We start from the raw sequence: 12,380 nt of genomic DNA on the forward strand, positions 1-12,380 counted from the left end.
AGGAAACATTTTGAAGAAAATCAAGATTCTTCTGATGAGAAAAAATGAAAATCTTAAAAAAATATTCAGATGGTGTTTCGAGTATAGTGGAGGATTCAATTGGTGAAAGGGCTAGCGTTGCGTTAATGGTCTTGGGCCCAACTCCGATGAGGTATTGTCCACTTTGGCCAACTGACCTCAGGGGTTTGTCCTATAAAAGGTGTCTCACACAGTCGAAGCCCAAACCATCCTTATAAGCCCAAGATCTCCCTAATACACATCCGATATGGGACCGTGACATACTCACCCTTCCAATCTCCAATGCCCTTGTGGCTTACACCTCTGTGTAGGATCCACCCACATGATAATACCCCTAGGGTGGCCTTGATACCAAATGTAACAGTCTTGGGCCCAAGTCCGGTGAGATATTGTCCGCTTTGACCCACTAACCTCACAAATTTGTCCTATAAAATGCGCCTAACATAATCGGAGCCCAAACCATCCTTATAAGCCCAAGATCTCCCTAGTACACATTCAATATGGGACCGTGACACATTGCAAGGATAGGTGATAAGATGTCCTGAAGATGATAGTGTAGGCAGTATTGATTTTGAATGTGATAGGGGTTAACTTTTGGATGAGATTCAGGATCAGCAGGGTTATTCTTCTGACTCTGCTTCAGATCATCTTGGAGATTTACTTATGTGCCGCCGCCTCCTTTGGAAGGATTTTAGCTGAGGGGATCAATATTTTTTAAGACAATGGTTCAGTTAAAGAGCAAAACATTAGTGATGAAATACTACCCATCCCAGTTCAAGAGTTTACTGGGGAGGACCTTCAAGGTCAGATTTTATTGGATAAGTTGGGCCTTCTATTTTCGGATTGTGGAGGAAATGATGTTTGGCTTGATGGTGATACATCTAAGGTGAAGAAGAGTCATAAGGAATTAGCTAATTTGAAGTGTTTGAAGAATTATGATAGGAAAGGCTTAAAGTGGGGTTTTCTCAGTTAATTTTAATTCTATATTCATTTTATTTTTAGTTTTGTTTTCTTTTTTGCTTCTGTTTTTCTTTTTTTTTTTCCTGAGAATATTCCCTCTTTATCTAAATATATCTTCTTTTTTATCCCAAAACATAAACAGAAGCATATTACATCATCAAATGTAACGCATAATTACTCAAATACTAATCAATATATGTGAAGATAATAACCTCAGCAATCTCATGACGAGTAGCTATCAGTTTATCAAGGACCCCAAGGTTTGCATGGGGGACAGAATTTCCCTGGATGTACGCCAGTTTCCTAACCTGGAGAAGAGAGAGAGTATGGTGTATAAAGAAACATTAAAGCTTAAACCAACTACAATTAAGAAAAATATATATATTTAAGCATTATGCAACAAAAAGAGATTAAACTTTCTTCTAAATTCTCAGAGGAGTCCATATTGCCTCAGCAAGTAAACTCCTACAAAAGTTCTTCTATTAAATGCATCAGGAGTGCTGATTTATTTTAAAGAAATTGATAAGCAAAGAATTATGTTAGAAGGGAGAAGAAGGTATAACAGATAAATTTTAGAAGTATATGCCAACAGCTCTTAGATTCTATTTGGTTCTCACCTTTGATGCGATGTGATAAAGCAGTCTAAATCTTTATAAGGTACCAATCAAAATATCCAAGAAAGAATAGGAAACGTAAAAGGGATAAAAACTATGCCCAACAATAACACAGCTACCTCATCATCTGATACCCACTGCAGAATAGAAGATAAAGTACCCGGCTCTGTTGTTATTCGGTATCCCTTTTCTTTTACATCTCTAGATGTGGACCGATATATTGGCTTTAAGAGACAGGGAAAATGTTTTGAGATACGTGACGCTGGAAATATATCCACATATCCTGGGTCAGTAACAATATTTTCACCGAACCTGATCAAGGCCAAATGCATAAGAGATAGCCTTACAATCAATTAGCCAGTTAGTCATACACAAATACATACATACATATATACATATACATCCACATATATAAATTAAAATTTTAAACAAAGCCTCTATTTTATTACAAAAAGGAAGAGTGAGTTAGAAATCAACAATTAACAAGATCTTATAAAACTCAAATGCAGCAGATGTTAAGGCAAAAAATTTATAAGGCAACTTAGAAGTAATCACTGGCAAAAGTAGCATTTATGAAGAAAACCCCACTAAAAAAATCTCAATAGTAAATGGCACCCTGTATAAAATTGTGTTTAGAAGTTAAGAATCAAAAGCAAAATAAAGGATTTCATTTCTAGCCTGCCACTTGCATACGCATCCAGCAACATATTGCGTTTCTTAAGTGAATATCCTTCATTACACTAATGATTAATCTTGTTCACAAAAATAAAATTTCATATCCATAAAAGCTTGCTTTTCAGAATTCTTTATGCTTCCAATATCTCCCTCAAACTATTTTAACTTCTAGAGTGACTAACGCTTACTAGATCCTGTAAATAGTATTGGGCATAAACACCAAATTTCATACCTTGTGTAACACTGTAACACACAAACATGTAACACATACACTGAAAAACATTTAGTCTATTTTGGCACAATCAGAGTCTTAAACTTGCACAACACTACCACACTCTCCATTGAAATTTCCACTGTCCACAACCCCTAAAAATTGAGATTGCAACTAATTTCCATATCCTGATGTCTAGATGAAAAGACTAGCATCTGTTAAGAGTAAAAGCTGGTCCAGGTGAATGGGTGATTGGAATTTTGGTTGTGTACAAAATTCAAGCATAGAAGGCCCAAACAAAGTAGCTTTTGTAGGCTTAAAGGATTTAGGTTGCATGAAAGGAGAATCTTATGATAAGGCCATTTTTAATAGGGAGTCTAACAATTAAGACCTCCTGAGTGCAGCAGAGAGGACATACCTTGGCTCTATAAGCAGCAGTAAGGTTTCAGTCCAGCAAGTTGCCAGGCTACATTCGGGTTAGCAAGGCTCTGAAGATGGGTCTTCTTCAAAAGGGAGGCAGGAGAAGCAAGTTGCTGATAAGATTGTGACGGTGTGGGAAGGGCGGCGAGCAAGTGTAATATTCCAATAGACCTCCGATTGATGGTTGATCAATTTTTTGGGGTTTGGCGAGAATCAGAGGAAACACAATCATAGTCGACAGCATCTGGATTCCAATTGCAAGTCCACTGATGATGCAACCATGGTTAATAAAGAGATCAAAGAATCAAAATGTGTGTGAGAATGTTTTGGTTGTTGATAAGTAATTGGTTTGAGCAGATGTTCCCATGTTTATTATCGGAGACAGATTATTCATGCAGGAGCAGAGATGCAAAAAGGGCTTGAAGAGAGAAATTAATTCTAACGAGGAGACAACTAAATCTTGAGAGAGGAAGAGGGATGGTAGCTTTATTATTAAGAAGAGACTGAGGGAGGTGAAAGCGATTCAAATGAGAAGGTTGGGAAGGGAGAAACAGTAGAGGTTAAAAAGAATCGGGGTGATGCTTCTGATGAAAAAGTAACTGTAATAGTGAGCTTACAAGTGGCAATGGATTGTTAGAAGAATTTTGGGTACAACTCAGATCCATCAGATATACTGGGTGATATTTCTCAAGTCTCAAACTAGGTTAGAAGGTCTGGAAGGCATTCCTACTTTTGGATATGAGGGGCTGGATAAAGAAAATCAGGCGAATGATAATAAACTGAACGGAATTCTGCCCACCCCTGCATCTTCTATGGAAGAAGTTAGAAATGGATATGGAAGCTCAACAGTTGATGGAGCAGATGGGAGCACGGTTCTCTGATGCCTAAGGCAATGAGGTTCAGTTGGACAGTAGTGAGACTAAGGCAACAAAAGGTCCACATGAGTTAGCTAATTTAAAGTGCTCAATTAATGATGATGATGGGAAAGGGGATATTTGTCTTAGTTGTCCCAGGTTTTTCTTTTTTATTCTTTTATTTTTTCTGATAACAAAAATTGTATTAAAAGAGAGGAGAATGTACATCAGAAAAAGAGAAAGGAAAAAAAAGGCAGGAAGAATAAGAAATCCTCCCTTTACATCAATAGAAACTAGTTACAAAGACTGCAACCTAAACAGAGAACCAAACTCAATGTAACAGGCATAAGCAATCCCGCTGCAAGTCTTCCAGAGCAATATGACAACAAAAAAAACATTTGCCAACACCCACAGCGATGTAAGATATACCACTCTACTCCAAAGCAAATTGTTAACAGTAGCCACACCTTTGAATATTCTAGCATTCCTTTCCAACCAAATAATAGCCACAATGGAGCAATGCCATCGAGCTTTGTATCCTTTCCTTTAACAAAGCCCCTAAAAGTAATGGTATAAAAGGCCTTCAAAGTGTATCGACAGACCCAATTTTCACCAAATATGCCAAAAAACTTATTCCAAATAGCCAATGTGAAAGGGCAATGAAGAAAGAGATGTGCACAAGTCTCTTCACTCATACAAGGGGCACAAATGTGGGGGACAGGGCCTTATTAGGTCTTCTCTTCTGAAGCAAATAATTGGTATTAATTTTTTCAAGTATGGTAGTCCAAATAAAAGCTTTTACTTTTTAGGGAGCTTTAGCTTTCCAAATCAAAAGTTACAAAGCAAAAGGATCTGCAGTAGAATCACAAGTCAAGTAGGTGAAAAAAGATATAAAAGAAAACTCCCCAAAAAGATCTAAACTCCAAACCCTATTATCACTCCCCGAATGAAAATGAAAAGGATCGAGTAATCTGGTCAAAAGAACCATCTCATTAATCTCTCTCTCATATAGATTTCTCCCAAAAAGGAAGTTCCAAGAATGCCCATCTTCTTGCAAAAGAAGAAAAGCAGAAATCAGGGTGTCATGAAGATTTGACAAACAAAAAAAATGTGGGAAGGTACTAGCCATATGCATCCCCCCCTCATAATGATCCTCCCAAAAGTAAATACGCTCCCCATTACCCACTGTATAGTGAACTTTAGTAAGGAAATAATCATAAATTTGTGATACAAACTTCCAAGGACTCAAATAAGTAGTGTTAATTAACACTTTAGCACCCCACCTGTTTTGTAGCATTCCAAATTTACAGTGAATTACCTTATGCAAAAGAGAATTAAGTTCTAAAGGAAAGCACCACAACCATTTCCCCACCAAAGAGATGTTTTTGGACACTAAGTTACCAAGACCCAAGCCTATCTCACTTTTAGGCCTACAAACAGTCTTCCAACCTACAAGATGATCTCTACTACCCTCTCCCCACTTGACCATAAGAAATCCCTTAATTTCTCAAGCTTCCGCACCAATCTGATAGGGATTCTGAAAGAGAAATGTAATACGAAAGGATGAAAAATAGACAAGCATGGATAAGGGTAATACGTACCCCTAAAGTGAAGAACACTCCTTTCCACCCATCTGGTCTCCTAGCCATTCTCTCAAAAACTGGGTCTCAAAAAGAGTTCGCATTGGGATTACCACCAAGGGGGACACCAAAATGAGTTCCAGGCCAAGTCAAAATGGCACAACCAGCTAGCCTAGCAAAAGAATCCACATTAATACCCAACCCCACCAGAACCGCCCTTAGAGAAATTAATTTTCAGCCAAGACACTTTCTCGAACACCTGTAAGATAGTCAACAAATTGTAGAAGCAGCTTATGTTATCCTATAGGAAAAGAATAGTATCATCTGCGAAATGAATGAGAAATGATGCAATTCTCATAACCTACCATAATCCCCTCCACCAACCCTCTATCTAATCTCCCTCAATCATCCTACTCAAGACATCAACCACGACAGTAAAGAGAAAGGGAGAAAGAGGATCTCCCTGCCTTAACCCCTTGACGCACAAAACCAAGACTTGGGCTCACCATTTACTAAGACAAAAAAGACCATAGAAGATAGCCACCCTCTAATCCATTTCCTCCACCTCAGGCCGAAACCTTTTCTAGCCATAATCTTTCCAAAGAAGCTCCAGCTCACCCTATCATAAGCTTTCTCACAATCCAATTTGAACACAAGACCCTCCTTATTCCTCTGAACAGCATCTTTAACCACCTCATTAGCTATCAAGGCAGCATCTAGTATCTGTCTGTACCTATAAAAGCGCTTTGGGTAAGAAAGATAGCGTGAGGACTCCCTTTTCTCATGATGATTTTAGTTTCTCTTTACTCCATCAATAAATTCGTTTGTAAAAAAAGGTATATACAACACTGAGGATAAGAAATCCTTCAGCAGAACAACAAAATTACAATAACACAAGAAAGAAAAATAAGTCGTGCCAAAATGGCCAGCCAATCATGCTGTAGATTTGAAAAATAGTTCCCTTAAAGCAACCAGAGAAAAACACTTAATGAGATGCAAAAAACCATATTCTGTCCCAAAGCAATGATGCAGACAAATACCTTCTATTGATAACTAATGCATTTTTCTCAAAATCAAACCCCCCACAAAATAGGGAAAACCACACATTTCCACAATTTACTAGCATTCTTGCTCTTCCCAAAACCTCTAAAATAATAAGCAGAAAGGCTTCAACCGCTCCTGGACAAACCCAACCCTCTCCAATCGAACATCTAGAGAGTAGGGAACCATTTTCAGTAGAGTAAGGTGTGAGGAGAGTATCTCTTAAGAAAGAATTGGAGGAACTACTGTTAAAGGAATAATTAGTTGGAAGCAGAAGATTAGGTTTAAAAGGGACAAGAAAGGGGATTGCAACACAATATTTTCATAGGATTGGTAATGGCAGTGAGAGGAGGGGTGACTAGAGCCATTAGACAGTTGGAAGCAAGTGGAGTTCTCACAGATCCAGGTATATTGAAGAAGAGATCACAAGTTTTAGGAGTCTTTTGTTAAAGCTTGATAAACATTGCTAGCAACATAATAGCTTAAGCTTTTAGATGATGTGTTAATCTAGCATGGTGTCGGAGCAATGGCTGCTAGGAGGTCTTGGGTTCTAGTCTTGCTGCCCATGTTTATTCTGGCAGTAGTTAAAAATTATTGCATTCCCTGCAATGGGTGTAATTTATCGTTTTTTTATCTCTCCACATGCAATCAGGCTGCTAGGGAGTCTTAAAGCTTGATATACATTGTTGATGCAGAACCCAACAGGTTTCACCTCTTGGGTAAAGTGGTAATCAGTAATCTAACATTTTTATTTCGAGGATGTTAGTTGTAGGCTTATGATTGATGGTTTGGATCGGTGTCATATTTCAAGGGTCGTCGGGGTGTGGTTGGAGAGGCCTTTTGAGGAAGAGAAGAATAGAAAGTTGGTCTTTGATATCAAAGAGGAGAAGGGGGCTATTCTTCATAGGCATCGATGTGATGAAAATAGTATTAATATTCTTGCCCAAAATCCCATTAAAATGGAACTCATTCAAAATATTCATTAAATCCCCCTTAACAACTTCCTAACTGTAAATTTTTAATTCACATTTTATTATTGCCTAATTAAAAAAATTTTGATTAATTTTTAATTAATTTTTTAAAAAAATTGTCTAATTAAAAATAATTAATTTTTTAGTATTTTTATTATTATTTTATAATAATATATTTAATTAAAATTTTAAATATTTAATTATTACCTAATTAACAAATTAATTAAAACTTTAGTTAATTTTTAAAAATATTTTAATATTTCATAATAATATCTTTAGTTAACATTTTAAATATTTTCTAATTAAAATAACAACTAGTATTTATGCTAATTTAACATTTTTAATTGATATTTTTAAAATTTCCTATTAAATAATAAAAAAATATATGATTATTATTTTCCAATTTAAAATAATATCATTAAATTATGCTTATAAAATTTTTAATTTAATAATTTTTCATTAATTCTTAATTAGTAAAATGAGCATCATACCCATAAGTTCTTTGAATTTACAAGTTTTCCATCACCTATGGACAATAACTACTTATAAATAGCCAAAAGTAATCTCTGATTACTTCTCAAAAAGTACTTATTTTTGCTCCAAAGCAGTTTTGAAAAAGGTTGTAATCTGTATTATTTGGGTGTAAGCCAATTTTCCAAATAGTAATTTTTTGTATAATTACTTATTTTAAGTATTTTTTTCAATATGTACTTTTTTTAGTGGTTCTAACAGGGGCTAACACTTCCCCTAAAGGGTTGACTTTTGCTCCAAAGCAGTTTTGAAGAAGGTTGTAATCTGTATTATTTGGGTGTAAGCCAAATAGTAATTTTTTGTATAATTAGTTATTTTAAGTATTTTTTGCAATATGTACTTTTTTTTAGTGGTTCTAACAGGGGCTAACACTTACCCTAAAGGGTTGACCACCTTAATATCCATCCCCTCCAGGAGTTTTGTGGATCTCGGTTGTCTCTCTCATCCCCCCTAAGGAATTAATGGCAATAACTCCTCCGCTAAAAAAGATTCCTTTTGGCACAACGAACTAAAAGTAGAATTAGACAATTTTAGAATGGGTAATATGCCTCTAAGGTACGGGATACCCTCTTGATCCTCCAAGATAAGTACACTCATATCCATATCCTCCTCTTTATCCGGAACAGACTCATCAATGGTATCAATGGAACACTTCTCCAAAGACCCCTCTCCAATTAAATTGTTTTACTTGATTGTCTATGCTCTTTAACTGAGAAATACCAGCCTGTGCTTCTTCAGAGAACCTCCTAGAGACATCATCCCCCTCCTCAGTCTATGAAAAAACAAAGTCACCCATGTCCACAAAAATATCAAGTAAATCCTCACATTGTAAATTTCCTGGAGAATGAACCAATAGATCTTCATCTACCCCTTGTTCCTCCATCAATTGATCAAGCAATAATCCCTTTTCAGACTAGCAGAAACTCTCCAAGTCATCATTAGACTCACAATTTCTCATTGTCTTTCCTCAAACTCTTGCTGTGGGCATACATCAACCTGCCCCACCACATACAGATAGGGTCACCCAATGAAAGCAGTAGCAAAGAGATAGCCTTGTGCACAGGAACAATCTTCTGCTGGTCTCTAAGCTTCCTCCTTCCTCATCTTCAAGCCCATCAACCGCATTCTGTCATTTACCTTGAATCGTCCCTTGAACTATATCTATAAGACTCGTTTGTTCCATGTTGAAGATCAGATCTCCCTCCTCTCAGACCTCTAGGGAACACCAGATCCACACTTTCTAACACTTTGGACCCCAGGCCCCTTCAGGCCCAATATTAGCACAGAGATTATTTTTAATAACAATCCATTTTTTACTTACCAAATCATCCTTATATATAGACCAAGTCCCTTTATTTTCATCAAGGCCCAATAGTTGATTTTCCTTATTTAACTTGATTCAGCCCATAAACATCAGGATTATTATGAGGAGCCCCTTTTTTAAAATTTCCCATAGAAATAATCTCCCCAACCAGATTCTGAGGTCCACTCCCCTTCCCAGCATTTTTCCAAACACTTGGAGCTCTTCCCAGAATATTTGTGAGGGGACCCCAACGATTTTGAACAACCACCTCACCAACAACTATGGCGCCCTTCGCCAGAACTCAATGAAGAACATCCACCTGGGATCTATTCAAGCTTGTCATCCCTGTACCAAACCCTTTCATTCAATCTAATCTTTTCAAGCCACAATCACCACAGCAGTCATTCATCCCTTCAACACTTGATTGTCTCTCTACCCTAGCAGAACACTCCTTTTCAAGGTACTGAACACCAGCCACCACCTGCCGGATTCAACACCTTTTGGGAAGCAAACAGATCTAGTTATTGCTAAGATCTCCAAGCACCTAGTTGGCTGAAAGGGTGCTTTTTTATTTTCTTTAAGAGCTACATACTTAAAACCAAGCATGCCTCTCCTCTATTCCTCTTAATTTCTTGCTGGTTTTTGAGGTCCCTGTAGGCATACCACCTAGGTTAGGAACTTGGAAAGGATACTGAGGAACTTCCTTTGGTCTGGAAGATGGAGGACCAACAATGGATAAATTCAAAAGCTTATATTGTAGCTATAGATTTAGAAATTAAGATTTTTATTTTAGTTTGAAATTTTTTTGTTATTTCAGAAGTTTAGCACATTTAGGTTTATTTTGTTTATTTTAAGTATTTTGGGGTTGTTTTATTATAATTCTTTGTTTTAGTTGCAATATTGGGTGTATAAGTACTCTGTGTATTGTATTAGAGTTATCAAATTTGAATTCAGAATTCAGACTCGTTTCCCTCTCTCTTTTGTGCAGCCCTCCCCTCCTACATCTTCATCCTCCCTTCTTCTTTCGAGACCTTCTCTCCACAGTCCTCTCCTCTATTTCTCCTTATTTCCCTCTGGGCAGTACCCCTTGCTGCTGTTTCTGCTTCACCCTTAAAACCTTAAGTTTGGAGATATAATTTAACAGTGTATTCTTAACAAGAAGCCTAGTGGTAATTAAATTCAAAAAAGGATTAAGAGATGAAATAAGAAAACAAATTATTTTGCAAAACCTAAAACGTCCACCACTCTAGTTGAAGCTACCGCATAGCTTTGGAAGCTTAGAGACCTCTCCAGCTTACCATCCATAACACCACTTCTAATGTTAAAGTGTTTCATTGGCCTAGATCAGTTTATAAGGGGTCAAAACCCAAAATATGTTCATGAGAAAACTCAAATTGTCGAGGAGATACACAATCAAATATTCGTAGTGCTCATGCAAATTGTTGCATTATTGAGTCTCATGGCTACATGATTCACGTATTACCAGTGCACAATTTTTTGGTTCTCCAATGGGCATGAGTCATGAATGTTCTTGTCAACATAGGGCCTTGGACTTGTCTTTAGTGACCCTAAACACTTCTGGTGATTCTAGGCTGGAGATGGACCTTGACTTGTCACCAAACTCAGATGTAAAGACTTGCAATGAACTTCAAAATGAGTTGCCAACTACTAGGACAGATATATTTGTCACTGACCATGCTCTTCAACCTCAATTTTTCATTTCTAACCCAAAGGATGAGCAACAATTATTTGCACCCCAGTTGAGAATTCTTCGATAATGGACTTTATTGTTGAAAATTCCCTTAAGATGCTTTGTCCACCATCTAGTAACGATGTGCCTCCATCCCTAGCATCTTCTCCCTCCAGATCTTCTTTAACCAATTATATTGAAACACTTTAATTTAGATATTAAATTTATTTCTTGTTTGGAGAACTTGTTATTTTATCAGAGGATATTTGACCCTTCAATGCTATTCGCACGAGGATCTTTTAGATACTCTCCCACAGTGATTGACAATGCAATGCAATTCATGCCACCTCTTGATTTTCCTATATGTACTACTTTGTTTTCGCTCATGGAGTTCATGTTACTACACCATTTCAAAACAGAAGATCAACTTTTCTCTAAAAAGAGGAGTTTGATGGAGGACAGGAAGACCACCAACAGAAAACTTAGATGCTTATATTGTAGCTATATCTTTAGAAATAAAGATTTTTGTCTTAGTTAGGAAATTGTTAATTATTTTAGAAGTTCAGTTGATTTAGATTTATTTTGTGTATTTTAAGAATTTTGGGTTATTCTGAAATGATGTGTTTAGTTGTAATATTGGGCGTATAAGTACTTCGTTTGTGTATGTATTGGAGAGTTGTCATATTTGAATTCAAAATATAAACTTGTTTCCCTCTCTGTTTCATGCAGCAACCCCCCCCCCCCCCCCGGGGGGCATTCTTCCTCCTCCCTTCCTCTTTCTTCTCCTTCTCTCCTCTCATCTATTCCTCTCCTTATTTCCCTCTGATCAGTACCCCTTGCGGCTGTTTCTTCTTCACCATTATTGCTGTTTCTTTTTCATCCAACTCCCATATTTCTCCTTCTTACCAACTCTTTCTCTTTATTTTCCCTCAATTCTTTCTCTGTTTCTAATTCTGTATCTGTCCTACATCAATAGGAGAGAGAAAAGATCATCAAGTGAGTTAGGAGGTTGGGAGGTAGTTTGTGGAAGTAGGTTGGGGAGGGCTTGAGTCTTGAGAATTTGGTGTCTAAAAGCATTGCCCTTGTGTAGCATTTGCCTTTGGAAACTCTCGCTTTGGCATAGTCATAAACAGTAAATATGGTTTGCATGGTCATGGATGGGATGCTAATACTGAAAATAGAAAACAAAAAAGTCAATTGAAACTTATCTTGCAAAATTCGTCTCTTTTCTTTCCTTTTATTAAATATAAAGCAGGGGATGTTTCCCAGGTCTGCTTCAGAGGGTATCTTTGGGTCAGAAAGCATTACTCTTGTGATGTTTTCTTCCCTATTCTGCACTGCTTTGCATCCGCATGCTCGAGGTATCATTTTCTGATTACCCTTAAAGATTGTGTCTCCTGGTATTTTCATATTTACAGGAACCTTAATAATAGATGAGCAGAGGATCTTTTTGTCCTTTATTTGTTGGGTTATTTTCAGCCCTCCTACAGAAGGGATGTAAGGATTTGGACT

At 37.0% G+C, this 12,380-nt stretch overlaps 1 protein-coding gene across 3 annotated transcripts in view; it reads right to left on the reverse strand.

Annotated features, from left to right (window-relative positions):
* Positions 1 to 12,380, reverse strand: part of LOC131146932 (mitochondrial intermediate peptidase, mitochondrial) — a 59,889-nt gene that overhangs the window by 30,811 nt on the left and 16,698 nt on the right. For all 3 annotated transcript variants that reach the window (XM_058096786.1, XM_058096787.1, XM_058096788.1), the window contains 2 exons: positions 1,712 to 1,904; positions 1,191 to 1,286 (listed from right to left, as the gene is read on the reverse strand). In XM_058096786.1, coding sequence (XP_057952769.1) covers positions 1,191 to 1,286; positions 1,712 to 1,904 — 289 coding nt within the window. The remainder of the gene's footprint in view (positions 1 to 1,190; positions 1,287 to 1,711; positions 1,905 to 12,380) is intronic.

This window comes from Malania oleifera, chromosome 13, assembly GCF_029873635.1.
Source record: "Malania oleifera isolate guangnan ecotype guangnan chromosome 13, ASM2987363v1, whole genome shotgun sequence".
NCBI classification, from domain to species: domain Eukaryota; kingdom Viridiplantae; phylum Streptophyta; class Magnoliopsida; order Santalales; family Ximeniaceae; genus Malania; species Malania oleifera.